Below are 19,793 nucleotides of genomic sequence, written 5' to 3'. Positions count from 1 at the left end.
CTCGTCTGTGAAGTGAGACTAATAACAAAAGTGCCTACGTCCCAGGGCTGACGTCGGATTACATGCAATAAACTTACACCCGCACTGGTCTGTCAGTCCAGACATTTCCCCACAGCTAGTACTCTTCTCTCCCCATCTGTACCCCCAAATTGTCCATTCCTGTGTCTACTCCAGCTTCTGAGTTTCTAGTACTTTGTATAGTGCTTTGCACATAACCGTCCCCAATAAATGAATTGGAAGGGGATTCTTGTGTCACATTGAGACTTGCTTCCTAATTTAGCTCTGGAATAAATGCAGGGTCCACGTATTGATTTAGTTTAGTCATTTATTCCTTTGTTTTGTTTTGTTTTGTTTTGTCTTTCGAGTGTCTACTCTGTGCCACGCTCCAAGAATTTGAAGACAAAGACACATTGCTGTCATTGAGGAGTTGAGAGTCCAGTGGGGACACAGATTCGTGACCTTGTATTTTCTTTATTGTCCTATAAAGTTGGCACAGAAGCCCTGCAGACACACTGAGGAGGAGGGAGGCTTCTACACGGAGGGTGGGAGATGACCTCGGAGCTGGGTCTCCTGAGAAGGAGCTTGCTCTATGGAGAAGCAAGGAAGGGCATTAAAGGCAGAAGGAACAGCACCTACAAAGCCAGCGAGGCCTGGAGAGTGTGGTGGGGTCTGAGGATGGTTTGATGTGACAGGAAAGAGCTTGGGGTGGGAGCGGTGGGAGATGAGGCTGGATGGGCAGGTTGTAGCCGGAATGGCAGAGGCTTGAGGGCCAGGCTAAGAGGACAGGGCCTTATCCTGTCAGGCTGTGAGAGCCCGGGTCGTGCTTGTGGGCCAGGAAGGTGAACTGAGCACACCTGTGCAGCCACTCCTTATGCAGGTGACTCCTGAGGCTGAGTGACTGTGCCGTCCCTCCTCTGGGTCCCTGCCTGGGAGAGGCCCATCAGGTTGGGTCCAGCTTTGCCCTCACTTGTGTGTCAGAAGGTGGGAGGAAGGAGAGTGGGTGTGGAAGAGGGTGTAGGCTGGGGGTGGCAATGATTCCTTCGAGTGTCATTTGGTGTAGGCTTAACTTTTGGGTTCAGACCAACTGGCAAAGCTGGGGCAGCCTACCAGAACCAGGCCGACAGCGGGGCGTCATGGAGGGGGGCCCCCGCTGCCCGGGAGTCAGGGCGCTGCCCTGTTTGTTTAAAAGCACAACTCTGCCCTTACCAGATCTGGTACCTCGGACACTTAATTCCCTCCAGTTTCATCAGCTGTAAGAGGTAGTGGGTGGGCCAGGTGATCTTCCAGCTCTGACTCCAGGGAAAGAGAAAACTCAAGGGAGCCGCTGGGGCTCTGGAGGAAGAGCTGCGGCAGGTGGGGGCTTTCAGCCAGAACAAAGCCTCCTCTAGAGAGGACGGGAGGCTTTTCAGAGTGGGTGGGGGTCAGGGTCACCTCCCTGCTGGGCCTCTGCTGCTGGGAGACCTGGTCTGAGCCCCCAGGCCCTGACTGGAGGCAGGAAGTGGAGCTCCCTGCCACGACTAGGACAGGAGTCCTGATGCCTCGCCTCGGTAAGGCTGGTAAGGCTGCCGCAGGTAGTAAAGTGCTAGAAGGCAGCTGGGGTCCAGCGGCTCCAGCCCCCCTGGAAGTTCCCCTCTTTTCCCAGATGCCCCTCTGTCCCTCAGCAAAGTGTAGCCCACAGGAGGGGAGCCCAGGAGCAGATAGATACAGGGCTCCAGGGGCTGGGGTGCTGGGTGATAGTGGAAGGTCAGCGGGACCCCTGGGCCAGGAGCCCGAGGAAAGATGAGGGCCCTGCATGGACAGCGTGGGGCTGGGCAGCGGGCTGCCTCCCCTTGGCTGCCATGCCACATGGGCTGGGGCCTCCCGGGCATTTTCTGAATGTATGGTAGATATCGAGGTAAATTTCATGATGAATTTTTTTAAAACACACAGACTTTTGTAAGTGGATGGATTTTTTTTTTTAATCCACTTTTTTAAAGAGGACCCGGCAGTCATTCACGCAGCAAGCGTTTACTGAGCGTTTACAGTGCTGAATCCCATGCCGGTCTGTATGCTGCATTCTCGCGGAGTTGAGGGCAGGATCTCATGAAACCACCTAGGAGGTTCAGGGAAGACTCCCCACCAGGGGAGGACCCTGGGCCGAGACCTAGACAGCTGGAGAGATTTGGCCAACTGAAGGAGAGAGGCATTTCAGGAGAGGGAACAGCCTAGGCGGGGCCGGGAGGCAGGCACCAGAGATGCTGACCGTGGTTGGAGCAGACTGTTGACAAGGAAATGTTCCTTTTCCTGCACTTGTAACAATTCAATGATCTGTATGTCTCTTTAATATCTGTATCCCCTGCTAGACCACAAGATCCAGGAGAGAGAATGGTGTGCGTTAATATTCTCTGCGGGATTCCCGTGCACAGCAGAATGCCCAGCACATAGCAAGTGTTCAGTTAAACTGGTATTAAGTGAACAAGTTAAAGGGAAAGAATTCTCATGTTAACGTGAGTTCAATCAGAAAGGGTTGTGAAGCTGTGCTTGTGAGTTTGGATGTTATCCTAGCGGCAGTAGGGAGCCACTGAAGGTTTTTAATAGGGGAATCAGTCAGCTTTGTACTCTGGGAATCCCTTTTTGGCTCTGGTCTGGAGAATGGCTGGGGACAGAGAGTCCAAGTGGCGGAGTCTGGTGACCTAATCTCCAGCCATGGCTGTGTTGGTGAGGGGATTGCATACAATTTCCGGAGAGTTAAAGAGTTAAACTGAGACTTTAAAGGGACATGCACATGAGGCGCGAAGGACACTGAGGTGCTGTAGGACTGTGTGCACATCCCATCGCTGGCTTTATCCCAAGGCATCGTTACAATTTATGATCTCTTTCTGTGACTCTCCCCTCAGTAGGCCATGAGCCCTGGAGGGCCAGGGCCTGGCCCTATTCACGGTGGCATCCCTCGTGCCTGGCTGGCACAGCACCCAGTACGCAGTAACTGCTCAGTAGGTGTTTAATGGATGAAGTTGTGATTGGAAATTGTATGCACAACTTTAAGGGTGGCTGATATTACTATTTAATAAATGCGGTGTCCTAGCATCTTTTAAAACATGGGGCACAAAGAAGAAGTCCTGTAAGTTTGGGGAGCAGTGGTCTGAGGCCTGGGAGGTGGGTTGGGGAAGGAAGAGGGACGTGGCGGGGGAGATGCAGGGAGAGCCCCCCTGAGCCATGAGGACTGCTGAGCAAAGGAGGCCTCCTAGGTTTGGCAGCCAGCGCCCAACGTGCCTCTCCCTGGGATGGGAGTCTGTGGGGAGCGGCAGGTTTGGAGGAGTCCGTGATGACTTTGGGTGCCTGTGGGACATCCGGTTCAAGGCAGAAGTTGGGGTGTCTCCAGCAATGGCAGATTCTGGAAACCTTAGGTGTGAGGGGGAGGATGTAGGGTGAGTGGGTGGCAGGAAGTGGAGGGAGGGGGCTGCGATGCCCCAGACAAAGGGAATTTTAAGGAGGGGGCAGAGGTGTGAGTTAGGGACGGAGAAGGGCCAGCACTGGGAGTCCTGTGACTTCCTCAGGGCTCCACCACCCTCCTCGTGATTATTACCCCATCGTTACAGCCGGGGAGAGGTGCCAGTCCAGCAGGGCCTTCCAGAGACCCCAGCTCCACAGGGTGCAGCCCCGGCAGGTGGAGCTCTTTCACTTCCACTCAGTCACATGTTTCCTTCCTGCCTGTCCCCCTCCTTACCCTCCTCACACTCCTGAGTTCCTGAGTTAGTCCTGCTCACCCAGGAGGAAGCCAGGCCCTTCTCTGCTGCGTCCTGGTCCCTGGTCGAGGAGCCAAAGGTGTTTGCTGCTTTCCTTCTCCTTCCTCCCCTTCCCTCTCCTCCCTCTGGTCTGGCTGAGAGGAAGGTCCCGAGCTGGCTGCCGCGAGGGAAGGAAGTCCCAGGGCTGGCCGCCTGCCCGGCCGTTGCATATCCAGCTTCCACAGGCCAGAGGCCAAGTGCAGCGGTGAGCCAGCAAATGTGTGACAGGCGCTTGGGGCAAAAAGCCCTTGGTTGATAGAATTTATTGATTCCTGTGGTGTCAATATTCCCGCTGTGACCAATTTCAAGCTACCAACATGACGTCACCGAATGCAGACTTGGGACGAGACGTGTAAGTAACACACTCTCATGTAACATTCCCGCTGGATAGACACAGTAGGTGTGGACAGCTTCAAGAGTGTGTGATCACAAAGGGTGGCAAATTAATTAGGAAGTGATGAGGTTTGAGTGTTTATTGCTTTTTAAGAGTATAACTTACTTTCTTGTAAGTATTTATAATGTAACTTTTAAAATAATGGCTGTTTAAGGGTGCCTGGGTGGCTCAGTTGTTTCAGCATCTGACTTCGGCTCAGGTGGTGATCTCACGGTTTGTGAGTTCGAGCCCCATGTCCGGCTCTTTGCTGTCAGCACAGAGCCCGCTTCGGATCCTCTGTTCCCCTCTCTTTGCCCATCCCCTGCTCGTTCTCTCTCTCTCTCCTTAAATTTTTAAAAAATCTTTTATTTTATTTTTGAGAGAGAGACGGAGTATGAGTGAGAGAGGAACAGAGAGAGAGGGAGACACAGAATCCGAAGCAGGTTCCAGGCTCTGAGCTTTCAGCACAGAGCCCGACTCGGGGCTCGAACTCACAGACCGTGAGACCATGACCTGAGCCCAAGTCGGACGTTCAACCGACTGAGCCACCCAGGCACCGCCCCCCACCGCCCTCTTTCAAAATAAACAAACTTAAAAAAAATAATAGGGGCGCCTGGGTGGCTCAGTCGGTTGAGCGGCCGGCTTCGGCTCAGGTCATGATCTCACGGTCCGTGAGTTCAAGCCCTGCGTCGGGCTCTGTGCTGACAGCTCAGAGCCTGGAGCCTGTTTCAGATTCTGTGTCTCCCTCTCTCTCTGCCCCTCCCCCGTTCATGCTCTGTCTCTCTCTGTCCCAAAAATAAATAAACGTTAAAAAAAATTAATAATAATAAAGTAATGTCTAATAACCACTTTGCCAAATTTTTGAAAGTTTAACAGTAAGCTTTGCAAGTAGTACAGATTGGCTCCAGCAACCACTAAGTGCCACCGGGGCCATGAGAAAAGGGGGAGACTCCAAACCCCAAATTCTAGGGGGTGACATTTCCATGGATGTGGATCTCCTCTGGCATCCTTTCCCTGTCCAGGCTGTGGGCAATGTCAGTCTGGATGGCAGGAGGTGGGCAGTGAGCCTCAGCGTCCCTGTTTACAGTAAGACCCAGAGGAGCAGAGCCCGGCCCTGGGCACCCCTCCTGCCTGCAGACTTGTGCTTTCCTGGCCTGGATCCCTGGACCCTGTGTCTGCCCAGGTCCCAGCCTCTGGACACCTACCCTGGCAGCCCGGAGCCAGGAAATTTGAGTGGAGCCATGCCCTTCTCCTTTGAATGTGTGAAATCTTGTGAGGGTTGGAATTTCCACGCTGGGGATGATTGGGCAAGACTGCTTTCTGAGCAATGACGAAAACAAAAGAGGACAGAGCCTGTATTTCTTTACTCTGGGCTGCAATGCAATTGGGATAGTGCTGGGTGTGAACAAACAAGGGATAGAGGAGAGCTTCAGGGCTTCAACTCAACCCAGCCTCATTGAGAATGAAAAGCACTGATGAGTCTACTTGACACATTCTGAATGTGCCAGAGTTTGCACTAGGTCTTGGCGATGTCAAAGGTGGTGACACACAGCAGTGAAAACTTTGTCTTGGCTACCCCAGGAAATGAGTTGGGTCTCTGGCTTGATGCTCCTGTGTTCCTGTCAATGACCATTGTGAAGGCTGGAGGAAAGAGGTCACCTTCCCACCACATCCCAAATATGCCTCAGGCCCTGGTTCACGTCTGTCCCTCAACTGAAGGTGCCTTTCCCTTGTCCATAACCGTAGCCCGTCACAAGGCAACCTATCACACCAGGCTTCCTCCTAGCTCCCTCTCAGATGAGCTGCCTCTACTTATAGGGCTTCTGCATTCTCCCTTGGGTCTTCCTTTGGGTGTGGGGTTTATGTGCTCTGATTTCTAAGATCAGGAAGGCTGGGACCTTGTCATTCGCTCATTCATTCATTCTCATTCGTTCAGTGGGGAGCAGGGCTGGGGACGAGAAGGAGGATGAAGGTCTGTCCAAGACTAAGTGAGGGTCCAGCTCAAGGGGAGCATCCATTCTGAATGGAGGGACAAAGAGGGGCAGAGTGGGCAGGCTGCTCATCACCAACGGGGCCTCAGGGTTCAAACATGTTCACTCTTCGACACCATTTCCATCACAGCGGGTGGGCTGGTTTCCCTCGAGGTTTCTGAGACCCACCAAGTCAGTTTTAAGCAATCATAAACTATAACTAATAAAAGACAAAACAAAAAGGAATAATGAAGAGGAGGTGGAAAAACACCTATAACCCCCTGACAAATCCCTGTTCTGTCATTTCAGACCCTGTGCTGGTACTTATTCTCTTTTTTATCTGCCTGCAGGTTACTCTCGGAGGGTGTTTCCATGGATTCTGCTTGGTGCCCGCCTGCCTGAGGACAGCCCCACCCCTGCCTTTCTGCCTGGTGGTAAAGACCTTTTCTATTCCTTTTTTTCTGAGCAAAAAAGATTAGTGTGTTGTTTCCTCCAAGAAACTAAGTTCCATATGTATTCTGTGTAGCTGCATAGTGGTTTAAATTTTCTCTTTCATTTCTCTCTCTTTAATATTGCTTACTTGTAAAATGCAATTTGGGGAGATTTAGCTGAAATTCAGGCAGTCGGTGGAAGGCTCAGGTGTGAGACTCGGGCGCCATCTGCTGGTAACTTCTGAGTATGACAAAATTGAATTTGCCTTGAGCCTCTGGTGTGTACAGGTGAAGATGAGTTGATTTGAAAGTTAAAGATGGAAAAGGTGTGTGCAACAACGCGTGTAACCAACAAAGCGTTTGTGTCAGAATCCATAAAGAACTCTTAAAAGTTAACATAAAGAATGCAATAAATAGAGGGGCGCCTGGGTGCTCAGTGAGTTGAGCCTCTGACTTTGATTTCTGCTCGGGTCATGATCCCAAGGTTGTGGGATCAAGCCCTGTGTCTGGCTCAGCGCTGAGCATGGAACCTGCTTAAGATTCTGTCTCCCTCTGCCCTTCTACCTTCTAGCGTTCATGGTCTCTCTCTCTCTCTCGGAAAAAAAAAAAAAAAGAATGCAATAGAAAAAGGAGCAAGAGTCTTGTAAAGAGGCACTTAGTAAAAAAGGATATCCAGTGGACAGTGAATTTATGAAAAATGGTCAACTTCTTATTCTTAGACTCTTGGAGGAGGAAGAGAGGTGGAGAAAGGCCAAGGTATGGTGGAAGCCTGAAAACTAAAACAAAACAAAACAAAACAAAAAACCCCAGTCTCCCAAGTCGTTCAGATTTTACCCACTAGGAAGAAAAAACTTCACCTCAGTTTAATTTGCATTAGGGAAGATGGAAAATCTTTTGCTGTGAACGTAAAACTGCTCTAGGAAAAAATAAAGCCTTAAGAAAAACCCTTGCCCATTCAGTGAAGAGTCAGCAAACAAAAGCCTGAGGGAGTGCTAGGCTTGCCGGCCTGAAAAATCAGTGAACAGAGAGCACTGTGTGTGCTCTGCAGGGTGGGGAGACAAATCGGGGAGTAGGTTCTGGAAGAAGACACCCAAGGAGCTAAAACAGGTGGTTACTGATTGGGGGGAGACAGATATTTGCCGTGTGTCTTTCTATCTGGCTTTAATGTTTGAAGCATATGCCGGTTTATGTATTGAAAATAAAGAGGGGGCGCCTGGGTGGCTCAGTCGGTTAAGCGGCCGACTTCAGCTCAGGTCACGGTCTCGCGGTCCGTGAGTTCAAGCCCCGCGTCGGGCTCTGGGCTGATGGCTCGGAGCCTGGAGCCTGCTTCCGATTCTGTGTCTCCCTCTCTCTCTGCCCCTCCCCCGGTTCATTCTCTGTCTCTCTCTGTCTCAAAAATAAATAAAACGTTAAAAAAAAAAGATATTTATGAAAATAAAGAGAAAGCTTGAAACCTAGTAACTTAAAAGGCTGAAATATGTTCAGTGGTGATGTCACTTGAAAGAGCACTGGTGACCTTGGGGGAGAGATTTGCTCAAGAGGGGGCAGTAAAATCCAAAGTCTAATAAGTTTGGGCAAAAAGGAGGAGAAGAAGCGGGGACACACTCCCCACCCTTGCCTGATTTTGCTTGCGAGGGAGGGAAGGAGGGCAGCAGCCAGACTTGGGGCCAGGATCCAAAAGGAGGCTTACTTTGTTTCTCAGGAGAGAGATGTGAGGTATTCACTGAGGGCCAAGGGGTGAAAGAGAAGGCATCCCAGGGGAGGGAAGGTGAAGGCCAGGAGGCTGGTGGAGCACAGTGGATGGAATGAAGAGCTTGGTGAGAACGCCCTGGGGCTAAGCACGTTGCAGGGCGAGCCCCGGGTACTTGGGAGGCCACAGGAACAGTCCAGGAATTTTGCAGCAGCTTTATGGTCTGCTGGCGGGTGGTGCAGATGGCTTCTGAGGCCCCCGCGCACCCGATTTTCTTATTCCAGAGCAGCGGCGCGCAACACTTTCTGCATGGAAAGTTCTGTCTCTTTGCTGTCCAGGGAGGTAGCCATAAGCCACATAAAGCTATTGAGTGCTTGAAATGTGGCCAAAGCGACTTAGGAACTGAATTTTAGTTTTATTGCAGTTTTTTTAACCCTCGATTTTAATTGAGATATAATTGACAATGTCCTCTGCACATGTTTAAAAAGTACAACCGAATAATATTTGGTATGTGTATACACCTGTGCAACAATCACCACAGCTGAGACAGGGAGCCTCTCTCTCAGCCCAGGGTTTCCTCATGTGCCTTTGTAATCCTTCCCTCTCGCCCTTCCCTCTTCCCACACAGAAAACCACTGATCTGCTTTCAGTCAGTATTTCAGTCACTATAGATTAGTTTGAATTTTATACAAGTGGAATTACACAATATTATTTTTTGTCTATGTTATTTGCTCAGCAGAGTTATTTAGAGATTCCTCCATGTTGTGTGTATCAATAGTTCATTCCTTTTTGTCACTCAGTAGTATTTCGTTGTATGGATATACCACATTTGTTTTTATCCCTTCATTTGTGGATGAACATTTGCTTCTTTTCTCCAGTTTTTAGCCAATACACATAAAGTTGCTATGAAGATCATTATACAAATCTCTGTGTGGATCTATGCTTCCATTTTTCTTAGGTATATATCTAAGAATGCTGTGGCTGGAATATATGGTAGTTGTAACTTTACAGTGTTTTTTAATTTTTTTAAAATATAATTTATTGTCGGGGCGCCTGGGTGGCTCAGTCGGTTGGACGTCCGACTTCGGCTCAGGTCATGATCTCGTGGTCCGTGAGTTCGAGCCCCACGTCGGGCTCTCTGCTGACAGCTCAGAGCCTGGAGCCTGTTCCAGATTCTGTGTCTCCCTCTCTCTGACCCTCCCCCGTTCATGCTCTGTCTCTCTCTGTCTCAAAAATAAATAAACGTTAAAAAAAATTAAAAAATATATAATTTATTGTCAAATTGGCTAACATACAGTGTATGAAGTGTGCTCTTGGTTTTTTGGGTAGATTCCCGTGGGTCATTGCTTACGTGTAACACCCAGTGCTCATCCTAACAGGTGCCCTCCGCAATGCCCATCACCCATTTTCCCCTCTCCCCCACCTTCCCATCCACCCTCAGTTTGTTCTCTGTATTTAAGGGTCTCTTATGGTTTGGCTCCCTCCCTCCTCTGTAACTATTTTTTCCCCTTCCCTTCCCCCATGGTCTTCTGTTCAGTTTCTCAAGATCCACATATGAATGAAAACATATGATACCTGTCTTTCTCTGACTGACTTACTTCACTCAGCATGATACCTTCCAGTTCCATCCACATTGCTGCAAATGGCATGATTTCATTCTTTCTCATCATCAAATAGTATTCTTTTGTATGTATAAACCACGTCTTCTTCATCCATTCATCCATTGATGGACATTTAGGCTCTTTCCATAATTTGGCTATTGTTGAGAGTGCTGCTATAAACATTCAAGTGCTATGAATCAGCACTCCTGGATCCTTTGGATAAATTCCTACTAGTCCTATTGCTGGGTCATAGGGTAGTTCTGTTTTTAATTTTTTGAGGAACCTCCACACTGTTTTCCAGAGCGGCTACACCAGTTTGCATTCCCACCAACAGTGCAAGAGGGTTCCTGTTTCTCCGCATCCTCGCCAGCATCTGTAGTTTCCTGAGTTGTTCGTTTTAGCCGCTCTGACTGGTGTGAGGTGGTATCTCAGTGTGGCTGTGATTTGTGTTTCCCTGATGATGAGTGATGTTGAGCATCATTTCATTTGTTGGCCATCTGGATGTCTTCTTTGGAAAAGGGTCTATTCATGTCTTCTGCCCATTTCTTCCCTGGATTATTTGTTTTTTGGGTGTTGAGTTTGGTGAGTTCTTTATAGATTTTGGATACTAGCCCTTTGTCTAAGATGTCATTTGCAAATATCTTTTCCAATTCCATCGGTTGCCTTTTAGTTTTTTGATTGTTTCCTTTGCAGTGCAGAAGCTTTTTATCTGGATGAGGTCCCAAAAGTTCATTTTTGCTTTTAACTCCCTTGCCTTTGGAGATGTGTCAAACAAGAAATCACCATGGCCAAGGTCAAAGAGGTTGTTGCCTGCTTTCTCTTCTAGGGTTTTGATGGTTTCCTGTCTCACGTTTAGGTTTTTCATCCCTTTTGAGTTTATTTTTGTGAGTTAATTTTGTTTATTTAATTTTAATTAAGATTAATTAAAATTTAGGGGAACCTGGATGGCTCAGTCGGTTAAGTGTCCAACTCTTGATTTCAGCTCAGGTCATGATCCCAGGGTTGTGAAATTGAGCTCCAAATCTGGATCTGAGCTGACAGTGCGGACCCGGCTTGGGATTCTCTCTCTTCCTCTCTCTCTCTGCCCCTCCCCCACTCACGCTTGCATATATGCGTGCTCTCTCTCTCTCTCAAAATAAACGTTAAAAAATATAGTAATTAAATTTAAATGGCCAAATGTAGCTAGTGGCTCCCATATTGGGCAGCACAGTTCTAGAATGTATTTATTACTCCAGTGATCTTGTACCAGGGAGAGACTTTCACTCCTGCTCTAATCTCGGAATATATTCATTCCTCATTCATTCAGTGAAGATCTATTGAGACTCACTTTGTGCCGCTCATTTTGCTAGACACTAAGGATAGGATGGGGCAAAATGGATACGGACCCCGCCCTTAAGATACTTACATTCTTGTGGACTCAGTCTGGTTGCCTATGGGTGTACTAAGTCCACTGGGGAATGAGAGGACGAATCCAGTGTGATTATAAAGTAGAGTAGTTCAAGTCTGTGTAGGTGTTGGGATGGCCCCAGGAGTGGTATGGGCTTAGGGTGAGGGATGAAGCCTCTCCTAGTGATATAACCTGTGAAAATAAGAACCAGGTACAGAGATGGTGGTATGTTTAGAGAATAGAGGTGCAGTTGGTGAATTTGGTGTTTCAGGCAGTTTTTTTTTTTGGGGGGGGGACATTTGCTGTGAAGGGGAGGGAGAAGGAGACACATGCTGTGTTAGGACTAGTTGTGCCTGTCCCAGGGACGTGGTGGGGGCGCCATGCTCATTGGAACTCCCCATAGTCTAAGCCCTCACTCGGTCACTGTGACAGTATACACACATCTCTACTTATGTTTCCCTCTGGAGAAAAACTAGTTTAGGCCCTGAGTTAGTGGCTGTGGGTGTACTGAGCCAAGAATCTTCCTAAGAATTTTTAGGTCCTTCTGCTCATGACTCACAGATTCTGCCTGTGGTACTTTGCCAGAAGCAGCCCCCAGCCCAGGACGTTGGTGGAAGGAAGTGCAAGCATAGTAAGATGTCATCTTTGCACTGACGGCATGACCTGTGCTGGGGTGGTTATGAATGAGTCATTTGGGGAGCAGGTCCTGCCCCTCAACTGTGTATTTAAGTTATGACGTTGGTGTTCTTTTCAGGGTGTCAGGAAAGCTTCTAGTGAGGCCAGGGAAGCTCAGGAAACCAAAATGGGAATAATGGCAGCTGCAGCCACCACTCAGGAGCACCTGGCACGCACCAGGCACTTGGCATGCATCACCTCGTGTAATCCTCCCAACAGTCCTGGGGTCAGGTGACATTTATGACCCCCATTTTACCGGTGAAAGAACTGAGCCCAAAGAGGTCAAATAATTTACCTTAGTTCATACCGACAGAACCGGAACATACACTTAGGGGTCACTTCTGCCCCAGTGAGAAGAAGCTGATAGGTTTGAAATGACTTGACATAAAATCTCAGATGTTAGTTTCTTTCCATCCTTCCGTTACTCCTTGGTATAAGAGGCTTCCTGAATTATACTAAGTAGATAGGTCCAGTGGCGACACTTGCGATTTCTCAATCACGGAGTGGGGAGCGGGAGGAGGAGATGACAATGTATTGAACGGCAAGCACCACACTAGACATTTTATGGACATCGTGGTAGTTCACCCCTAAAGCAAACCTGTGACATCCAGGGTGTTACCTTGTGCAGCTGAGAGGGCTAGGTGCAGGCTAAGATCACCCAGCTATTAAGTTCATAGAGCCGAATTTGAGCCCTCACAGGTTGGATCCAAACTTTCTCCTCATCACATCATACTGCCTGTCTTTAGTGTCTCAACAACAAAACACATAAGAGAAGAAGCTGTAAGAGCATAGCCCCTCGGGGTCTTTATTGACAAAAAATGTCAGTAAGCCTCAGGCAGTTCTGGGAGAGATGAGGTCAGAGTTAAGGTAACCTGTCCATCCAGTTGGGCAATTATTATTTTTTGAATGTTTATTTATTTTCAGAGAGAACGAGAGAGAGAATGTGCATGCATGTGCATGAGCAGGGTATGGGCCGAGAGAGAGAGAATCCCAAGCAGGCTCCACACTGTCATTGTAGAGCCCGAAGTGGGGCTTGATCTCACAAACCAAGAGATCAAGACCTGAGCTGAGATCAAGAGTCAGACGCTTAACCCACTGGGCCACCCAGGCGCCCCTCCTGAGAAGCCTTTAGAACACTGCTCGGCATGTACAGGGCTAAGCATTCAATCAATGTTTTATTATTATTAACTATGCAGACAGCCAGGCTGAGTCCCGGCAAAACAGAGTAACTTGTCCAATGAGACACACCTAGCAAAGCTGAGACCAGAATCGGTTCTTCTGCCTCCTACTCCAGGGTACATCTGTCTGTTTGGTATTATGTTTTAGCCGTGAGAATAAAGGGTGATTAGGTTGCTGGAGGGGTTGTGGCTGGGGGGAGGGGCTAAATGGGCAAGGGGCATTAAGGAAGACACTTGGTGGGATGAGCACTGGGTGTTACATGTAGGGGATAAGTTACTGGAATCTACTCCTGAAATCATTATTGCACCACATAACTGAGTTAGTTACATACTAAGTAACTTGGATGTAAATTAAAAAGAAAAAAAATAATTAGTTTTAAAAAATGAGTGATTTAGGGGTGCCTGGGTGGCTCAGTCACTTAAGCATCTGACTTCATTCAGGTCAGGTCATGATCTCATGATTTGAGTTAGAGCCCTGCGTCGGGCTCTGTGCTGACAGCTCGGAGCCTGGAGCCTGCTTGTGATTCTGTGTCTCCCTCTCTCTGCCCCTCCCCTGCTTACACTCTGTCTCTTTCTAAATAAATAAATAAATAAATAAATAAATAAATAAATAAATAAATAAAACATTAGATATAAAATCTTTCTTTGAGGTTTATTTATTTTGAGAGAGTGCAAGCAGGGGAGGGGCAAGAAGAGAGGGGGACAGAGGATCTGAAGTGGGCTCTGGGGCACCTGGGTGGCTCAGTTGGTTAAGCAACTCACTTCAGCTCAGGTCATGATCTTGCAGTTCGTGGGTTCGAGCCCTGTGCTGACAGCTCAGAGCCTGGAGCCTGCTTCGGATTCTGTGTCTCCCTCTCTCTCTCTCTCTCTCTCTCTGCCCCTGCTCTGCTTGTGCTCTGTCTGTCTCTCAAAAAATGAATAAACATTAAAATATATACATATTTAAAAAATGAGTGCTTTCAACTCCATCAGTACTTTCAAAGTAGTGTAAGCTGTCCCCCAGCTTCAAGCTGAAAATAGTTACTATTCATCTTCTAAAAATAAAGTGTCTTTTGTAAAACAAACAAGCTGTTATCAGCAAGATAGGAATTGACAAACACTAGCTTGGTGCTACTAAGGAGGGGCTCTGGGAGAGATTATCAGGTTCTGTAAGTGATAATAGCTACTGGCTGTTAATACCAATTTAGTTGCAATTAATTGTGTAATTGTCTGGGATGTTTCAGAAATGGGTCTAATTTCTGTTGTAATCTTTTTAAAGAGATACAGAAAATAACCAGAAATTCTTGAATAGCTATACTATAATTACACATACCCAAGTATAAAAAAACCCAATTCTTCGTTATTGGGAGATAGCCAATCTGGAACATTTTTTCAGAGAAGCAATTTTATGATAGGGTTTCAGTTACATTATGGAAAAGAGATTACAGCATTGACAGTGAGGATTCTTAGGGCTCCTTAAAAAATTTCCATGCAAAAATAGATATTTAGTGGGGCACCTGGGTGGCTCAGTTGGGTACGCGGCTGACTGGCTCAGGTCATGATCTCACGGTTTGTGAGTCACACATCAGGCTCTGCACTGACAGCTCGGAGCCTGGAGCCTTCTTCGGATTCTGTGTCTACTTCTGTCCCTCCCCCACTCATGCTCACTCTCTCTCTCTCTCACACTCTCTCGCTCTCTCAAAAACAAACATTAAAAAAAAGATATTTAGTGTATGTATGGTTTCTAACTGTGGGAATATTCACACAGCCCTTCTGTGTCTCTAACACTAGAAATTCAAAGAAAACACCTAGGTCCCTCCCCCAAGGGCTTGTGGGTAATCAGACAGTGGTGGCTCCCACAGTGACCAAATGAGGGAGGGAGGTAGGCACAGAAGAAGGGCTCCTAATTCACATAGGGAGGGAAAGGAAGGCTTTTTGGAGGAGATGATACCTGAGGAGAATCTTTAAGGATGAGTTGGTTTTTATGAGGTAAAGAAGCTGGGGAAATGATTTTCCAGATAAAGAAGGGGCAAAGGAGCAGAGGATAAGAAAATTTGCCTCGTTCTGGGAGCTGTAAGACTGGCACTGCTCAATTAGCCAAGTAAAAAAATAATAGGCAGTGCCTTTGTGAAGAAATTAACTTGTAGTAATAATGATGTGTTCCCAGCACTTTCTTTATGTAGCTCATTTAATCCTCATAAAAGTCACATGAGGCAGGAACAGTTAATATTTTTATTTTGTGGACAGAGAAACCGAGCACAGAGAAGTTCAAAAAGTTTCCCCAAATCTCAGTGTTAGAAAGGGAGGGGAGGGCCAGGATGGAAACCTAGGCAGTCTGCTGAGTCCATACCTCTGTGTGAGCTCACAATGAAAGCATCTATTTGGTTTGGAGCTACCTAGTAACTAACCCAGATATCTACTACATCTTACCCACTCCCAACCAAGATGAGATCAGCTTTAACCCATAATTCCATGGCTTGTGGGAAGTTCATTGACTTCCTGGAAATATCTATGAATTACTGGAGGCTTGTGTTTTTTGTTTTCCATGGGTTCACAGTCTGTATGTAATATTTCTGAGCTGTTTCTTTGTCTCGATCCTGTCTTGGTAAGGATTCAATGGTGGGCACAACCCTTTCTGCTTGTTTTAGCCACCTTTCCCTCCCCCCCCCCCCACCCCCAAGCAATGTAAACATTGACTTAAGATTTGGGGGATTGTTGGGGCGCCTGGGTGGCTCAGTCGGTTGAGCGTCCGACTTCAGCCCGGGTCACGATCTCGCCGTCCGTGAGTTCGAGCCCCGCGTCAGGCTCTGGGCTGATGGCTCAGAGCCTGAAGCCTGCTTCCAATTCTGTGTCTCCTTCTCTCTCTGCCCCTCCCCCCGTTCATGCTCTGTATCTCTCTGTCTCAAGAATAAATAAACGTTAAAAAAAAAAAAAGATTTGGGGGATTGTTGTGCCCAGGGGGTCCCATGGTACGTTGACTGTAACATGGACTAGCCCTTCCCCTTCACAAACAAGACCAGTTGTGGACACAGAAGTGCATCGTCCTGAGAGCAAAGCAGTGGCTGGCTATTGAAGAAATGGCAGAAGGAGCCTGGCCCTTGTGGCTTGGGTCCCAACCCTTCCCAGTCATGGCTATGAGGACTGAGGAACGAAGAAAGGAAAGGCTAGTGAGAACATGCTGAAACCTGATTTAGCACTATCCTGGTGCCTCAAAAAACAAGAACTCAATTAAGAAATAGAGTAAACTTTTGGCTACTTTTTTGCTAAGCATGTATATAAATTATGGAAAGTTGTGTCTTCCTAAACTATTATACTTCCATTATTTGTATACATCTATGGTCTAATGGTTGTGATTTTGACTACAGTAGTCTACACTGGATCCCTTTTATATTGTTTACTAGTTATAACTATATTTAAGAGATGTCTGTGACCTTCTCTTTCTACATGACTACCTGTGTGACTTTCAGCACGGCAGTTAACTTCTCCTGGTCTCAGTTTCTTCATTTGTAAAGTGAAGATTGTAATATTTATCAAAATACCATCGTGAGAACTACACAATTAAGTATATAGCAGTGTCTGAAAGGCAGTAAAGGTTCAATAAATGTTAGCAATTATTTCCCCTTTAACCAAAATTGGACTGTGGTTTGGTATGGCTGAAGCATGGGAGATAGGATAGTGGTTGTAGAAAGGGTGGAATCGTGGGTGGAGAAGTGAGCAGTCACCAAACCAGAAGGATTTTGTACGTCGTTACCAAGAGGATGGACTTTATCCTACAGGCCAGTTTCTCAAGCCATCCGTAATGGGAGTGTGATCTTCTATTTGTAGGAGTGAGGGTATGACCCAAGACGCTCTCCAAAAACATAATATTGTTTCATTTCCTGTTTAATTTTTAAAAATACACAGCAATTTTTTGTTCTAGTCCACAACATATTCAGTGGTAGGGAGGTGGCCTTCACAGATCATTTCTTGGTTAAATGATTGTAAAATGAATTCACATCTGGAGGTAGTCTCAATATACCTTATTAAAGTCCAACCTACTGAACCAATTCTTTGAGATGTCCCAATTTCAGTATTATGGTATCTTAAAGATGAGAATGCTTCTCAAACCAAGTATGTAGATCTCAATGGCTAAAACACTGAATTATATAATATTTCTTAGAATTTTAACAAATATGCAGGACTTTGGAAAATATTCTTACACAAAAAAGCAAAGCAACAATGGTATAGGCTTGTGTTCAGATACTGCTGAAACTCCAGTCAGACCGTAAAGTGATTAAGAGCCTGTTGGAACTAGGATTTGCCAGTAGCCTTCACAGGGAACTGATTTAACGAATGGAAGTCCAGGAAACTCTCCTCTTCACCCCACTTCTTCATTCCTTGACTAGGCCAGATATCCACTACAATCACTGTCCTGAGGCAAGTGTCCCTGTAACCATTTATGTTGTTAGGATTCCTCTGGGGAGGAAGTAGAAGAAAGACTAATGAGGGAGGGTGGGAGCAGATCTTCAATCCTAGGAAAGTCAAGGGAACAGAGGTGGTCTGTCTTGCTTTCAGGTTGGCTTTGCGTTCATGGGGTCTCTGAAAATTTCCATTAAAAAAAAATCCTTACTTTCTTCCCAAGAAATAGCTCAGTATATTATGTAGAAAAACCAACTCACACACATTTTCCCCATGGCGCCAGCATTTTGTTAAAGTGAACAGAAGTGTTAAAAAAAAAAAAACAAAAAAACCCACCAAAACCCAAAACACACCAAAACCCCACAAACCAATATGCAGAAGCTGGCAAGTAAAACAAACAGGAATTTCAAGTCAAACCAGAACAAATTTTTGAAAAGTTCACAGAAGGAATTTGGTAACTTACAAAGTATCATCTTCATGTTTATTGGCCAAACTTTATAGTTCATGTTCTGTAAAAGTCACATAGAGCCTTAAACCAGAATTCTGCCTGAAAATTTCACTGAGGCTGGATTTTTAAAGCTCCTAATCTTAAACACATGATTTATGTAAAGATGATATTTAGTCAGAAGGCTTCATACTTCCTATTTATGCTTAGGCTATATTCTAGCTTAAAGAAAATATACTATATCATAGCTGGAATTATAACCAAAAACATTATCCAACTAATATATAAAATAAAATGTAAAGTTTGGCATAAGTAAGAGTTTGTAAGTCTAATTTATAATTTATTGTAAAGTAAATTCGAATTCATTTTGGCATCTGACAAGGACGAAAAAAATGACACATCAAAATAGATATACAGCTAGGTAAGTAATCAAATCATATGTTAACATCTCACTACTATAACTTACCTAAAACTATATTTTATTACTATTTTCAAAAATAGAGGAGTCTTTCTCTAGGTGACTGGGAAACTTTAAAGAACATGTTATTTTTATTTTTATTTATTTTTTTTAATTTTTTTTAACGTTTTTATTTATTTTTGAGAGAGAGAGAGACAGAGCATGAATGGGGGAGGGGCAGAGAGAGAAGGAGACACAGAATTGGAAGCAGGCTCCAGGCTCTGAGCCATCAGCCCAGAGCCCGACGCGGGGCTCGAACTCACGGACTGTGATCGTGACCTGAGCCGAAGTCGGATGCTTAACCGACTGAGCCACCCAGGCGCCCCAAGAACATGTTATTTTTAAAGCCCAATAACCAAATTTCGTCTTAGCAGATAAAATGGTATTTTTCATTCGTGAGCACCCATTTGGCACAAGCTGCATAGGGTACTCAACACACATAGGGTACTTTAACGCATATTTGCTAAAGTTCTAAGAAATATTATATAATTCAGTGTTTTAGCCACTGAGATCTACATACTTGGTTTGAGAAGCATTCTCATCTTTAAGATACCATAATACTGAAATTGGGACATCTCAGAGAATTGGTTCAGTAGGTTGGACATTTTCTTTATTTTTTGTCATAACTTAAGTGAAAATTAAAAAATCCAGTAAACCTGTATATTGAAAAGTATTCTGAAATGATCCTGGTGTTAGGGGGTAGAAAACTGCTTTGCTAGTAAACTTAGAGAGTATATGGCACATAGACAGTGTTTGAAATCCTGCTCCTCTTCTCCTCTATCTCTGCCTCAAACTTCCGAGGAAGACAGACAAAAGAAAAAAAGGTAAGGGAGGGGAAGAAGCTTTGACAGCGCAGGTGGCCTTCAGACTGGCCAGTCACAGAAACTTCCGAGCAGGCTCCAGAAAAGCCTGCCGCATCCATCTGCGCTGTTAAGAGCCTTGAAACCAAGGGCGGGCAAACTTCGCCTACAAGTGGTCAGATAGTAAATATTTTATATCTGTCCCAACTGCTCAACTCTGCCACCGCGGCACGAAAGCAGCCACAGGTAACCATACGTGATGAAGAGTGTGGCTGTGTTTGAGGAATACTTTATTTACACTGAAATTTAAAGTTCAACGTAATTTTCACATATCATTCTTCTGATTTTTTTTTTTTTAACCATTAAAAAATACAAAAACCATTTTCAGCTCCATGGGCCACGCAAAACGGGCTGCGGGCCAGACTCGGCCCATGAGGCACAGTGTGCTGACCCCCCCTGTCTGTACCATCGGAGGGTCACCAGGTCATTCCTCTCAGACTTCACAAAGGCCCTCACCAATCTTACTTTCACGGGAGCATCTCTTTCCTTTCTGCCATTGTTGCTGGGCCTGCAGGAATATTAAAAGTGACTTGTAGAAAAAGTTATAGATTCTTTTAATAGCTCTTTTTTTCTTTATCTGGAAGG

At 46.1% G+C, this 19,793-nt stretch overlaps 2 protein-coding genes across 3 annotated transcripts in view; one reads left to right on the top strand and one right to left on the bottom strand.

Moving 5' to 3' along the window:
- Window positions 1–1,519: 1,519 nt before the first annotated feature.
- The window catches only part of BLOC1S6 (biogenesis of lysosomal organelles complex 1 subunit 6), a 133,986-nt gene continuing 115,712 nt past the window's right edge, over window positions 1,520–19,793 (top strand). Inside the window, exons 1-2 of one of the 2 annotated variants that reach the window (XM_045059386.1) lie at window positions 1,520–1,547; window positions 6,458–6,541. In XM_045059386.1, coding sequence (XP_044915321.1) covers window positions 1,535–1,547; window positions 6,458–6,541 — 97 coding nt within the window. In that variant the 5' untranslated portion in view covers window positions 1,520–1,534. Of the gene's footprint in view, window positions 1,548–3,739; window positions 4,117–6,457; window positions 6,542–19,793 lie in introns of those variants that run through there. The other variant, XM_045059385.1, reaches the window with a different exon arrangement.
- The window catches only part of SLC30A4 (solute carrier family 30 member 4), a 30,507-nt gene continuing 30,129 nt past the window's right edge, over window positions 19,416–19,793 (bottom strand). Inside the window, exon 9 of the transcript XR_006599276.1 lies at window positions 19,416–19,716. The gene's annotated coding sequence lies outside the window, so the exon portion shown is untranslated. The remainder of the gene's footprint in view (window positions 19,717–19,793) is intronic.

This window comes from Felis catus, chromosome B3 (genome assembly GCF_018350175.1).
Source record: "Felis catus isolate Fca126 chromosome B3, F.catus_Fca126_mat1.0, whole genome shotgun sequence".
NCBI classification, from domain to species: Eukaryota; Metazoa; Chordata; class Mammalia; order Carnivora; family Felidae; genus Felis; species Felis catus.
Note: the sequence above shows the minus strand (reverse complement) of the source record. Positions and strands in the feature narration are given on the sequence as shown.